Genomic DNA, 11,736 nt, shown 5'->3' with positions numbered 1-11,736 from the left:
GATGGGCAGTTCCAAATCTTACCAGTTGAATGGTCCAGAAAGTTCACCTTGGTGTCGGTCCCTTGGCTCTTTTGGAAAAGTGTCAATCGGACCGGGTCAGATGGCCCCTGCTCTGTGTAGGTTGGCTGGTCGACCAGTCGGTTTAGTTCACAGGAACTCTCCTCCCTCACTGCTAAATGAAACTTTGCTTTCGGCAAGGGGTGCGTCACCGAAAGTTCATTGAATCGAAATGGTAACCTATAGTGGTGGCTCAAAATCCCTTTACGTGAGGTTTTCGGATTCGGCTGAATAAATACCGTCAATGGAAGGCAATACTGGCAAACAACCGGACCGGGTCAATTTCCACTTAATACGAAAATTAAACATTCATCACATTTCACACTTTCTCACCACGCACCCCCGGAGGAATACGGACTAACGGAAAATGGGAAATTTATCCCGAAGGTATGCTCTCTGAAAGAAACTTCTGTTAAAAAAATATTTGACAAGGAAATTTATTGCGATAAATTTACAAAAAATATCAACTTTATCTACCTTCTTTTAAATAATACTTTATACTAAACATAACTAACAACTCCGTCAATGGTACATTTGTACTTCCGGCAGCATTCCGGGAAGTGTTTCGTCATATCCTGCTTGACTTCTACACAGTTTGGATCTTCGATTTCGTACGGACTGCAACTGTTGCCGAATATGAAACACAAAATTGGATCCACTTGGAAATTTTGGATTAACCTATTAGTAGGAATTATTGTGTCTTACCTTTCATATTCCAAGGAAAGATCCTCAAAACAGTGCAGGCTCATACACCCTCCAAGGTCATTTCGAGTTTCCTTCGGTGAAAGAACTGTTTTGTGGGATTTGCAGTAACATTTTCCTGGGAAATCTGTAAAACAAATCGTTTAAATTAAAAAACAGTAAAAACTAGGTACTAGATTTAGTTGAACAAATACAACAAATTTCCAAATATCACAAAAAAAAAACAAATTTCAACACTGACCTGGATGAGTTGCATTGGGATCGATGGCTAGCCCCGCTTCGCTGACGGCAATGAGGCAACCGAGCAGAAACAAACTGATAACGAATTTCATGGTTGTGAAATTGACAAAATAAAACTAAACAAACAATCTAGAATGACCCAAATCGGCTGCAGAATCCAAATTAACTATCACGTACTGCAGATGTTGCTGCTTTCTCAAGTTCTAAACTTCAACTGTGATCGAACTAGATCGTGCCATGCTGTTTATATGCATTGCGCCCGTGTAACTATCAAGGTTAATTTGTTTTCAGTAGAGTGATGGGGTTAATTGACATTATCGCTAGGAATCATAGGATTATTTATAAATTTGACTAACTGATTTTTTACTGACGCTTCTGATTAATAAACAACATGGAAGTCGATTGCAAATAACTTAAAACACGAATGATGAGAGGGTTTATGTTCTAGAGAAACATCTGGACTTTTTCGTAGCATACCAAATTCCTTAGAAGGTGGGCTAATTTTTTTTGATTTTAGAACAAACTTCTTGACGATTGATTCTTTAATATTTCAACATTTAACATGTTATGCAGGGCGGCCACCAATTTTTTATTTTTATACTTCCGGTTTTCTCCGTTTTTCCCGATCAAAAATTCAAGATTTTCCAAACTTTTGTTGTCCATTTTCGTCGGAATATAGCAAAGTTTTCAACGTATGTCATTGATTTTTTTGTATATAACACTCAAATCATTCAATCATGTTACTCCCTCTTCACCGGAAATTCAGTTTAAAAGTTGTTTTCAGATGTAAAAAATGCATCTTCAAGAGTAATATAAATTTTTGAGATAAATATCTCACTGATTCACCGAAGATTGTTTATAATTTCTCCATGTGTACATATTTCAAAACAGGGAGTTGTAATAAAAATTTTTTTTAATACCAGCAATCATCAAGATCTTGAAAAAAAACCGATATATATAACTTGATCAGTTTCTTAAAATCTGTGCATATAAGATTGCAGAACACCATTCCCTGTTCTTTTGCGAATACGAAAATTCCCCATGACTTATTGAAGGGTAATTTTCAAAAAACCACAAATCCTATCTGGACGCAGTGTTTATATTCCTCTAGAAATATTGTCTACATCGAAAATTATTACGTAACTATAATCTTAGCAGTGTTCATTATTACCCCATATTCACCTGGGTAATTATGAACAGATATAAGAAGAAAAAAGAATGATCTTTGTTCATAATAACCTCAGTTGACCCAACCGTTTTCCGAAAAACTTGTCTTCTGTTTTCAACCGAGTATTAAAAAGATTTTCTATAGATTTCAGTGGAGATTTTTAATATTGAATTCGCCAATAATTGAAAATAAAAACAAATTAAATTTTGGTGTCGTTATCACAATTGTATTTTATGTTATTCAGTGCTAAAAAGTTAACTTTTATATAGACACTGAAAACAGTATCAAAAAGCGATAATTTTTTATACATACTGTTCTTTTGCCTGCAAAAGTACAGTTCACGATCTTGATCAGAAATTTTCTGTCATTTGGGGTGGTTATTTTATTTATTAAGGTGCATTTTTGTAGTTCAATTAATGGATTTTCTAAGGTATTTTTCGAATTTGTGTATTAGACTGGTCAAAATTGGGCCAGAAAAGTATCAAACGGCATTCAGTTCCATTTGGGCCCAATAACAACTGTGCCAATTTGATGATACAGGATTTGAAATGGGCTGTAGCAAAAAAATCAAAGTTTGTACGGAAATTTATATGGAAAAAGTGACTAAATATTTTGTTCAAAAACTCCTACAGTCTCACTGCTGCACTAAACTTAAATTTTTCAAGATTTAAGCTGGAGACCGTAAACCTTTAAGGTGCGTCAATCAAAAGTTATGGCGATTTCAATTTTCGTTTGTTCCCATCTTTTTAAATGTAGGATTGTTCGATCTCCAGGAAAAGATTGATCTCCAAAATCGATTCAGTAAAACGGTCGAAGGTTCGATCCACCTAAAAAATCGGAGCTGGAGGATCGATCTCTGATAGATCGATCTTTTCCAGTGTTATCAAGGGAGAGCTACTTTTAGTAACGTTTAACTTCAAGTTATCGCGATGTATCGAAAACTGCATACACAAACTCCACAATAGCCAATCAAACTCCAATATCGAATTGCCTAATTTTTTCCCGCCACTATCCGGGTTGGGCTATTTTATCTGAAAACCTGGCCAAAATATTATTCAATAAAAATTTAAAAATTTTTGAAACATTTTTTTCTTGAACACTTTTAGCAGATATTTTGAATCGAACTTTAGATTTAAAATTTCGTTTCTGGGGCACAAAAATGAAACATTGGAAAAGTTCAGTTTTTCCTTTTCATTGCCTGGATAGAAGCCATTTTACGTTGGAAACTAGCCGGCGTGTTTTCCCATATGCGAATGTGTTTTCGTGTCATCGGTTGGTTCGATTGTTGTAAATATTTTTATAAAGGATATTTTTGGCCGAAAATTGTTTCCGATAAGTTACAAACTCCTCGAACACTGGAAAAGGGAAATTTGCGTAAAATACCACAAAAATCCATCATTTTCCACGGGATTTATATCAAATTTGGTATATCTACATGTAGTTTTTCTGCAGCAACTGAAGTTATATTATCCCTCCCACCCTTTTATCGTGGTGGGAGGGATCTTTTTATACAATGCGTGAAGTTGGTGTGAAAATATGAATAACAGCATATTAAAGTTTGAGGTATTAAAAAATTTAAAGTATTTATTCAATGGAGATTCACCCACTGAATTTTTTTAATTTTAAATTAAGGAGTTTCGATTTCGAAATGAATAATAAAAAAATGCAAAAGGATTTCAAAATTATGATATCTGAATTTATTATAATATATTCAGAAGTTTCGTATACCAATAAAAATGGGAAACATTCATTTTTGATTTTCATAGCGTTGTAAAATTGAAATGTATAATATCGAAGTTTAAATTGATTGAAACTTGAAATAAACTACCTATACTATTTAAAAAAAATTAAGATTTCAAAATCAATTTTGATTTATAAATTAAAATAGCAAATATTTAAAGAAAATTATATTTTCGTAGGTGATGGAAAGAATTAGAGAAACATGAGGTATCAAAGAACGAAAGAACATAAGCCGTAAATATCATGAAATTGGTGTTTCGATAGAAGGTCCAGCAGTTGATCATCATATCAAACAGATTTTTTTTTTGCTAAAATTTCATAGTTAGTGGTCAAAAAACTATTTCCATTGAAAAAAATTCAAAACGTTTTTAAATTTAATTCAGTAGATGCCCAAGCAACCAAAAGTCTCGTTAAAAAGATCGAACACAGCTTAATCAGCATAATCAATGTGCTGAAGTTCCTTTTATTCAGCCCAAAATTTAAGTTCTTATTGAAACTTTGAAGTTCCATTACAGATTTGAACGGCCTTCTATTCAGCCCACAAGTAAACGTTCAATCAGCAAAAACAAAAAATAATCCTCCTCTCCTCTCTTATTTTGGTCATCACCAGTCCATGTGGTGCTGCCGTTTTCTCGGCATCCATCTTTATTCCTCCCATCCCCTCCCTCAATTGATCATACTTAATTGCTTTGTTTTTAATTTTGTTCGATACATGCCGGCACGCACGCCAGTTCTGCTACACAATTATTTAATTTGCTTACTCAAGCAATCAAACAACCTAATGGAAAAAATTAGTCCTGATACCAGATTTGAACCCGATCCTCCGAGATGATAGCCAAACACGCTGCCACGACGCTACGCCTAGATGTTGCCTTACCGTCAGCTAAAATTTGAAGTGGTTATAAAGCTTCCTAGAATACTCGCAAGGGAAACCAGCGGCCAACAGCAAAGACGCATGTTGATTATTACTAAGAAACATTATGAAACGGCGTATAAATCAATCATCCGTTAAAATAATATCGGTTTTTAAAAAAAATGAAATTCCATGTTTATAACTGTTAACCATAAAATTATACAAATTCTTGATTTTATTTTGATACTTAATCAATGAATTCCTTCAACTGACTTTCAATGTGTGATAAATTCGTGGTAAGTAAACACAATCGGACGAAATTTTATAAAGTCGAAGTATTTACTCTTTTCAAAAACAATCATTTGCGAGTTAGCTTTAAGTTGTTCTGAGTTGAAGTTTCAAAATAAATTATACATTTCAACAATTCCAAGCTCCAAAAAAATGATTTATTGATTATATGCCCTTTTGTGATGTTCATTCACATTTCATATTCACGAAATGGCGGACATGTCTCAACAAAGGCTATTTGAGGAACTTTCTGGAACTTCGAGTCCATAGACGGCTACTAGAGATCCAATTTGTAACTTTTATTCCGAATGATGCGATTGACATGTCACAGAAAAGGCTATTTGAGGAACTTCTTGGAACTTGAAGTTCACAGAAGGCTATTTGAGGAACTTCTTAGAACTTGAAGTTCACAGAAGGCTATTTGAGACCTAATATGTAACTTTTATACTGTGTGGATGCGTTTGACATGTCACAAAAAAGGGTAATTGAGAAACTTCTTGGAACTTGAAGTTCACAAAAGGCTGTTAGAGGAACTTCTTGGAACTTGAAGTTCATAGAAGGCTATTTGAGACCTAATTTGTAACTTTTATACTGTGAGTGCGATTGACATGTCCCAAAAAAGGCTATTTGAGGAACTTTTTGGAACTTCAAGTCCATAGAAGGCTATTTGAGGAACCTTTTGTAACTTTCATGCTCACATTCGAGAAAATTTGGTGCCAATTCCCTTTGAAACCTTTATTCAGCGAAATTCGAACTTTGGAGTAACGAGTTTAAGTAGATATGAGACTTTTGGTTGCTTTAGTGATTAGCTTTGTTATGCAGAAAAATGTAGATATGATTTCTGTGCAAAATGTTACAGTAAATTGTTCGACAAATATTTTTATTTTGAATCTCTTCTATGTTTCAATTTTGAACAGTAGCTGTTCCGGTTAAAGATAAAGTTATAACAACATATCTTGTAATTTTAGCTCAGAAACAACTTTCTGATTTTTTCTGAAACCTAAAGCTTAGTTATAAAATGCAGGTTATAATAAATGCATGACATGTAAGGCTTAGTGAGGTAATTCCGAACAAACGCCGTATCGCAATTTGGGTCATTGTAAAGTTTCAAATGTGATAGTCTATCATTCTTTTAATAAGTTACATTTATAACTTGCAAATCTAACTATATTAATTTTGAAGTATAATTGTACAAAAAAAATTCAACTCTGAGAAACGAAAATCGTATTGAGACGTGTCTTATCAATTGGCTCCCTTGTCAATGTAAATATGAAGATAAAATATTGTTTTTGAAAGTTTTACGTTTAGTAATTGATGCTCCATGAGGTGTGATATGATTACCTATATGTTGAAAAAATGTCCACTCCCGCACAAAGAAGTGTTCATGTTCGCCCCATATTTTTCAAGATACGGGTTAATTTTGAACACGTGTCTTCTGAGCATTGGATAATGATTAAAATTTACCTATTACAGTCTAAATAACGATAACCATTAATATCTTGAAAATAAGCATAAAACAATATATTATAAGTTTTTTTCGAATTATAGAGCTGGGATTATTTAAATAGATGCCTCCCACTTATGCAAAACTGAAAATATCCCATAACTTCTCACCAGTAGGTTATAAAAATCAACAAACCCGTTTTCGTCAACCGTTAGGGAACTGATTCAAATTCCATGAACAACTTTGTTGGAAACTGCGATTATATTTGATTCATTTTAATAAACAAAAATAATCCGAAATATCCTTAAATTCTCATATTTCATCAGACTGTGATAAATAAACTTAAAGGATGCCTCAGTTTTCTCAGAAGTTTAAACTACTCGCTGTCGTCGAAAAAGCTGATCGTTGTTCTAAAACCTTCGATTTGAGTATCTTTGAAATGTTCTAAAATGTTGCTAAAAATAAAAAAAAATATAACCTTGGAATCTCTAAAACTGCATACTTGGATATGTCGCCCTAAAATTGGTCAAAATCAGCTCTTAAACCCTCTTCAAACGGAAATTTTGTTGCCATGTTGCCGAAAAGAAATAAGTAAAAGTAATCAGTTTTATTGCAATAATTTTGTTATTTTGTTTAAATACTTCACACAAAACACAAATATGTATATATTCAGTGAAGTAGCATGCAATGTTGAATCATTTTAACATTTAAAAAAAATTACATAGTTTCTTCTATCGACATAAACATACCCTCATATAAAAACTCTTAAAAGTTCTGTACAGCGTTGCTAAAAATGCATAAATATGACTATTTGAAGTAAATATTCTCTTGAAATTTAATTTCAATTTTTGTCACGATTTTTGCAAATCCTCAAAGGAATTTCAACATATTCAAGCTTAGAAAAGTGTTATTAAAAATTTTCTGGATAAACTATGACCAGTAAACAAAAAAAGATAATTTCGAAAGCACTACTAGAAAAAAACAGATCTGGACCCCGTGATGGCTATTTTCCCAAACAGTGGTTTTGATAGGAAATGGTTTCTTACACATTTTTTTAACTGTCGGATTTTAATTTGGAAATTTAAATTAGAATTCTGAATTTTGAATTTTGGGTTGAATCCCTGATTATGGAACCAGAACTGAATTTCGGATTCTTTTTATTAATTTTCCCGGTTTTGGGTCTAAATTCCTGGCTTTTCCCGGTTTTCCCGGTGCGATTTTCTATTCCAGTTTTTCCCAGTTTTCCTGGTTTTTCTGGTTCCGTAGTCACCATGTATTATGGCAAAATTCTGCAAATACTGTAAAACATAGCGAATTGCATTGTTGAGATTGTATTTTCGCTACAAAACCTCACGAAACATTCAGTTAACCGAATTGCTCGTAGACACTCAAATGTTCGCCCTTTGCAAATCGCTCCAAGTTAATTAATCTCCCGCAAACCGAAAAACGCGCTTTCTTACGCTTCCAAACCGAAATTGTTGATGAACCACAGAGCGGATCCAATTTTACGACTTGTTTCTTTCCCTCAGATGGTAGGTATTCAATCAAAAGTCATTCCGAAAGCGAAATGTTTCTGGAGCAGCATCATTCGGTTCTCGTCGTCGTTGTCGGCTTCCTTCATGACGGTGGAGTGAACCAGCTTTTCAACAGCTCAACGACATTTCGATAAGCCCTTTTTTATTGCAGTGCGGTGAGAGATTAAGCGGCGGATTTTCGAACTATGCGCCGCCCTGACTAGTGAGGAAAGACGTGAGCTTCAGTGTGTCAAAACATGATTTTGTTTTGTCTTGGGTTTTGGTTCCTGGGAATCGTTTGTCCAATTCGTCTTGGAGTTGAACCACAATTTTGGGAGCTGTGAGGTTTCCGGTGTTTTTTTTTTTGGGAACCACTCATTTGGTACTTTAATGGCGGCTTAATTTTATAGCCCTGTTTTCCAATTCGGGATTCGAAGAATTGATGCTTCGACAAGCTTGTTATATTTGAATAAGATATCAATACACGATTTCAGTACAATAAATAATTTATTTCAATATTTTTACCCATCAATACTTGAAAATGATTTCATCCACTAGATCATTGATCCAAGCCATTTTACTTTTCCGCAAATTTCGCTTTGCTTTACGTTGCTTTCTCTGTTTCTGATATTTATCCTCCGCCAAATCCGAGAACTGCACCATCTGAGGTTTATAGGGAATGAATGCCGGTATTTGATACTCTTTCGGTTCACCGTAGAGAAAATCCTTCAGATGCCATCTTGGGACAGTACGAGTCGATCGTCTAGGTTTAGGCTTCGGAGGTTCCAACAGCTTGCTGACCGGTTCTTTTTTAATTTCCTTCCGAACTCCCCTAATGTAGACCCGGATTGGGCTTTCCTCTTCCTTGTGAAGCTCGCGTGGAACTCGTGGAATCTTGACCTTAGGCAGTTTCAGCTTCTCCATCTTGGTACACTTTCCGATCCAGCGAGCCCACTCTCCTCGAGTCATACAGGTGTGCACTGCGGGTTCATCCGGTACATCCGAATCCTCTTCAAGGCTCTCTTCCGAAGCCGATGCCAAACTGCGGCAATCTGCTGCCCGAAACTTCCTCAGCTGTAGATCTTTCTCCGGAACATCAACATCAATGCCGGCCTTCTGATAATGTTCGTGCACCAAAATTGCTTCGTCTCGAAGTTCTCGCCGTGCACTCATCAGCTCATCAGTGTATTTCTCGAACTGAACCGAAGTCTTCGGCAATTCCTTAGGCACCCGTTTCTGCTTTTCCCTGATTTCTTCCAAACGGTTTGCCAACTCTTCTCGAAACTTAATCTTATTAACATTCAAATAATCTTGAATTGGTGCATTCTTCACCATATCATCTGGATCTTCCGGTTCCGGAGACTTCTGCCGCTCCTCCTCCAATTGCACCACAGCTTCATCGGCCTTTGCGTATCCATCCCAAAGAAATTCCTTTACTGCCTCCAAATGCCTTTCCTTATGCTCTATCACACGTTGCTTCTCATCCACCCGTATGATCTTTGTTGTTTGATACTCGTTTGGATCGATCGAAGGCTCCTTCTCAACATCAATAACCTCCTCAACAAGCGTCAGCTCCGGCAGATCATCGACAATCTGTTCGGAAACCTCACTGGCCGTACTTTCGTCGGACAGTTCCCACGATTGCACCTCAACCGGAACACGATTCTTTTCCTCGACGTATTCATCGTACTGCCTCATCTTAAAAAGCTCCCGATGAGCCCTAAAGAAACATCTCCTACAATCCTCCATCACCTGATCCCGTTCTGGTTGCTTCTGCTGGAAATCCTTCCAGCTCAAGTCCGTCGAATCGGAAGCAACACTCTCGCTACTTCCATCAACTTCTTCTTCTGAATTCACATTGTCAGCCAGAGCAACCCCTCTCACTTGTTGCAACAGCGACTTTTCCGGCTTTCGGACACAAATGCCGAGTTCAGGCTTTTCCGTCAACGAAAACTGAGTTGTATCGGTATTCCGTTTGTGAAAGATCGAATCTTCTTCGGTGCGTCGATGGAAAGGGTCCGCCTTAACCGGGTAGCATGGTTTCCGCGGTGGAATTCCTAAACCACCCAGTTCACTGAGATAGGTTGGTAGCTGTTTGAAGGGTTCGTCGAACTTCCGGTAGTCGTACGGTCGGAGGGCGCTGGCCTCTTCTCGGTCCCATATCAAACGTGGCGGAATTGTTGAATCACTGCCACTGGTGCTGCCCGTTGCCTTCGGAAGCGTTGATATTGACGTAGAAGACGTGGAGCGTGGGGTGGTGGAAGCGCTACTCAGGGATGAACTGCTGCTGGAAGGTTGTTTGGTACTGTCGGATCGGTACAGACTGGGGTAGGAATCGGTACTCCATGTTTTTTGGGATGAGCTGGAGGTTTTTGATGACATTTTTATGTTGTTTTGGAGCGGGTCCTTTTTCTGAAACAAATGGCTACTATGTGATCATATTTTTGAAATAGCCGAAAGTTTTCTTGGATTTCCTCTACGATGAACTCAAAGCACTGACCATACTGACTGGACACTCGATTTCGTTTTCTAGATAATTTTTCCAACAGTACGCAATATCAATTCCAGAGTGCGCATCGATCGATGTGAAGAAATGCTATCCCAGTTAGGAAATGCCACCCAACTTAAAAAACAGGCGATTTCTAAGATAAAATCTGGCTAAACAGGTACATGTTTCCTACAGGGCATTTTTTGTCACATTTTTCAGGTTCGCCACCTGCCGTTGGTATTGCGAACCTACAAAATCTGACAAAATAAATTAGACAGAAAATGGTTGAATTTTTGTTGTAAGTGTCATGTCAGTGTGATCAGTGTTCAAAGTGAAAACAAAATCTCCACAGAAATTCAATTTATTATATAACTTCAACCATGCACATTAGCTAATTTCGAGAAATCCTGCTAATAAGTTTTTATATCTGGCCGTTTCCATACATTTTCCGATAATTTTTATTTAATTTTCGAATGCAAAAGTATGTAAATAAAATTTTGTATATGTGTTTGTTATATGTAAATGTATATTTAAAAATCACCAAATTGGATTTGTAATATTAAAAATCGTTTAGCATTACCATTAAACTCAAAATTATATTTGCACTTATACCTCTTAAGCTCTAAAGGTTTCATATATAACAATGAAAGCTTTATAAAAGCTTTGGTGACAAAAATTTAACAGTATAATAATTTTATCGAAGCATAATAAATAAGTCATGGGGACAGATTTTAGCTTTATTAGAGTTCTGGTGATGTAAAGAATGCGCTTTAACTTTTTATGAAGAGTAAAACTATAGTCCTAACGATTTTTGCTGACCATATTAAAGCTAAAATTGTTACTTGGAAAAAAGTGCCTTTAAAAGTGCCTTTAAAAGTGCCTTTAAAAGTGCCTTTAAAAGTGTCTTTAAAAGTGCCTATAAAAGTGCCTCTAAAAATGCCCTTAAAAGTGCCTTTAAAAGTGCCTTTAAAAGTGCCCTGAAAAGTGCCCTGAAAAGTGCCCTTAAAAGTGCCCTTCAAAGTGCCTTTAAAAGTGCGTTTAAAAGTGCCTTTAAAAGTGCCTTCAAAAGTGCCTTTAAAAGTTTCTTTAAAAGTTTCTTTGAAAGTGCCTTTAAAAGTGCTTTTAAAAGTGTCTTTAAAAGTTCCTTTGAAAGTGCCTTCAAAAGTGCCTTCAAAAGTGCCTCCACAAGTGAATTTGAAAACGCCTTTAAAAGTGCCTTTAAAAGTGCCCTTAAAAGTGCCT

At 36.0% G+C, this 11,736-nt stretch overlaps 2 protein-coding genes across 2 annotated transcripts; both read right to left on the bottom strand.

Moving 5' to 3' along the window:
- Positions 1–478: 478 nt before the first annotated feature.
- LOC129748614 (uncharacterized) lies at positions 479–1,222 on the bottom strand. Its single transcript, XM_055743277.1, has 3 exons — positions 1,001–1,222; positions 763–886; positions 479–681 (listed from the first exon to the last, which is right to left on the bottom strand). The coding sequence occupies exons 1-3, from the start codon at positions 1,089–1,091 to the stop codon at positions 558–560; spliced, it is 339 nt and encodes a 112-aa protein (XP_055599252.1). The 5' UTR covers positions 1,092–1,222; the 3' UTR covers positions 479–557.
- Positions 1,223–8,534: 7,312 nt separating this feature from the next.
- On the bottom strand, positions 8,535–10,388 carry LOC129743122 (uncharacterized). Its single transcript, XM_055735083.1, has one exon. The coding sequence runs from the start codon at positions 10,386–10,388 to the stop codon at positions 8,535–8,537; it is 1,854 nt and encodes a 617-aa protein (XP_055591058.1).
- Between the last annotated feature and the right edge of the window lie 1,348 nt (positions 10,389–11,736).

This window comes from Uranotaenia lowii, chromosome 2 (assembly GCF_029784155.1).
Source record: "Uranotaenia lowii strain MFRU-FL chromosome 2, ASM2978415v1, whole genome shotgun sequence".
Lineage (NCBI taxonomy): Eukaryota > Metazoa > Arthropoda > Insecta > Diptera > Culicidae > Uranotaenia > Uranotaenia lowii.
Note: the sequence above shows the minus strand (reverse complement) of the source record. Positions and strands in the feature narration are given on the sequence as shown.

What these genes read in the sequence shown, in the direction of transcription:
- LOC129748614 (XM_055743277.1), bottom strand. Translation starts at nt 1,091, where the DNA reads ATGAAATTCGTTATCAGTTTGTTTCTGCTCGGTTGCCTCATTGCCGTC. An exon ending in TCCCAATGCAACTCATCCAG is followed by an intron (nt 887 to 1,000) that starts GTCAGTGTTGAA and finishes TTTGTTTTACAG; the next exon opens with ATTTCCCAGGAAAATGTTAC. An exon ending in CTTTCCTTGGAATATGAAAG is followed by an intron (nt 682 to 762) that starts GTAAGACACAAT and finishes ATTCGGCAACAG; the next exon opens with TTGCAGTCCGTACGAAATCG.
- LOC129743122 (XM_055735083.1), bottom strand. Translation starts at nt 10,388, where the DNA reads ATGTCATCAAAAACCTCCAGCTCATCCCAAAAAACATGGAGTACCGAT.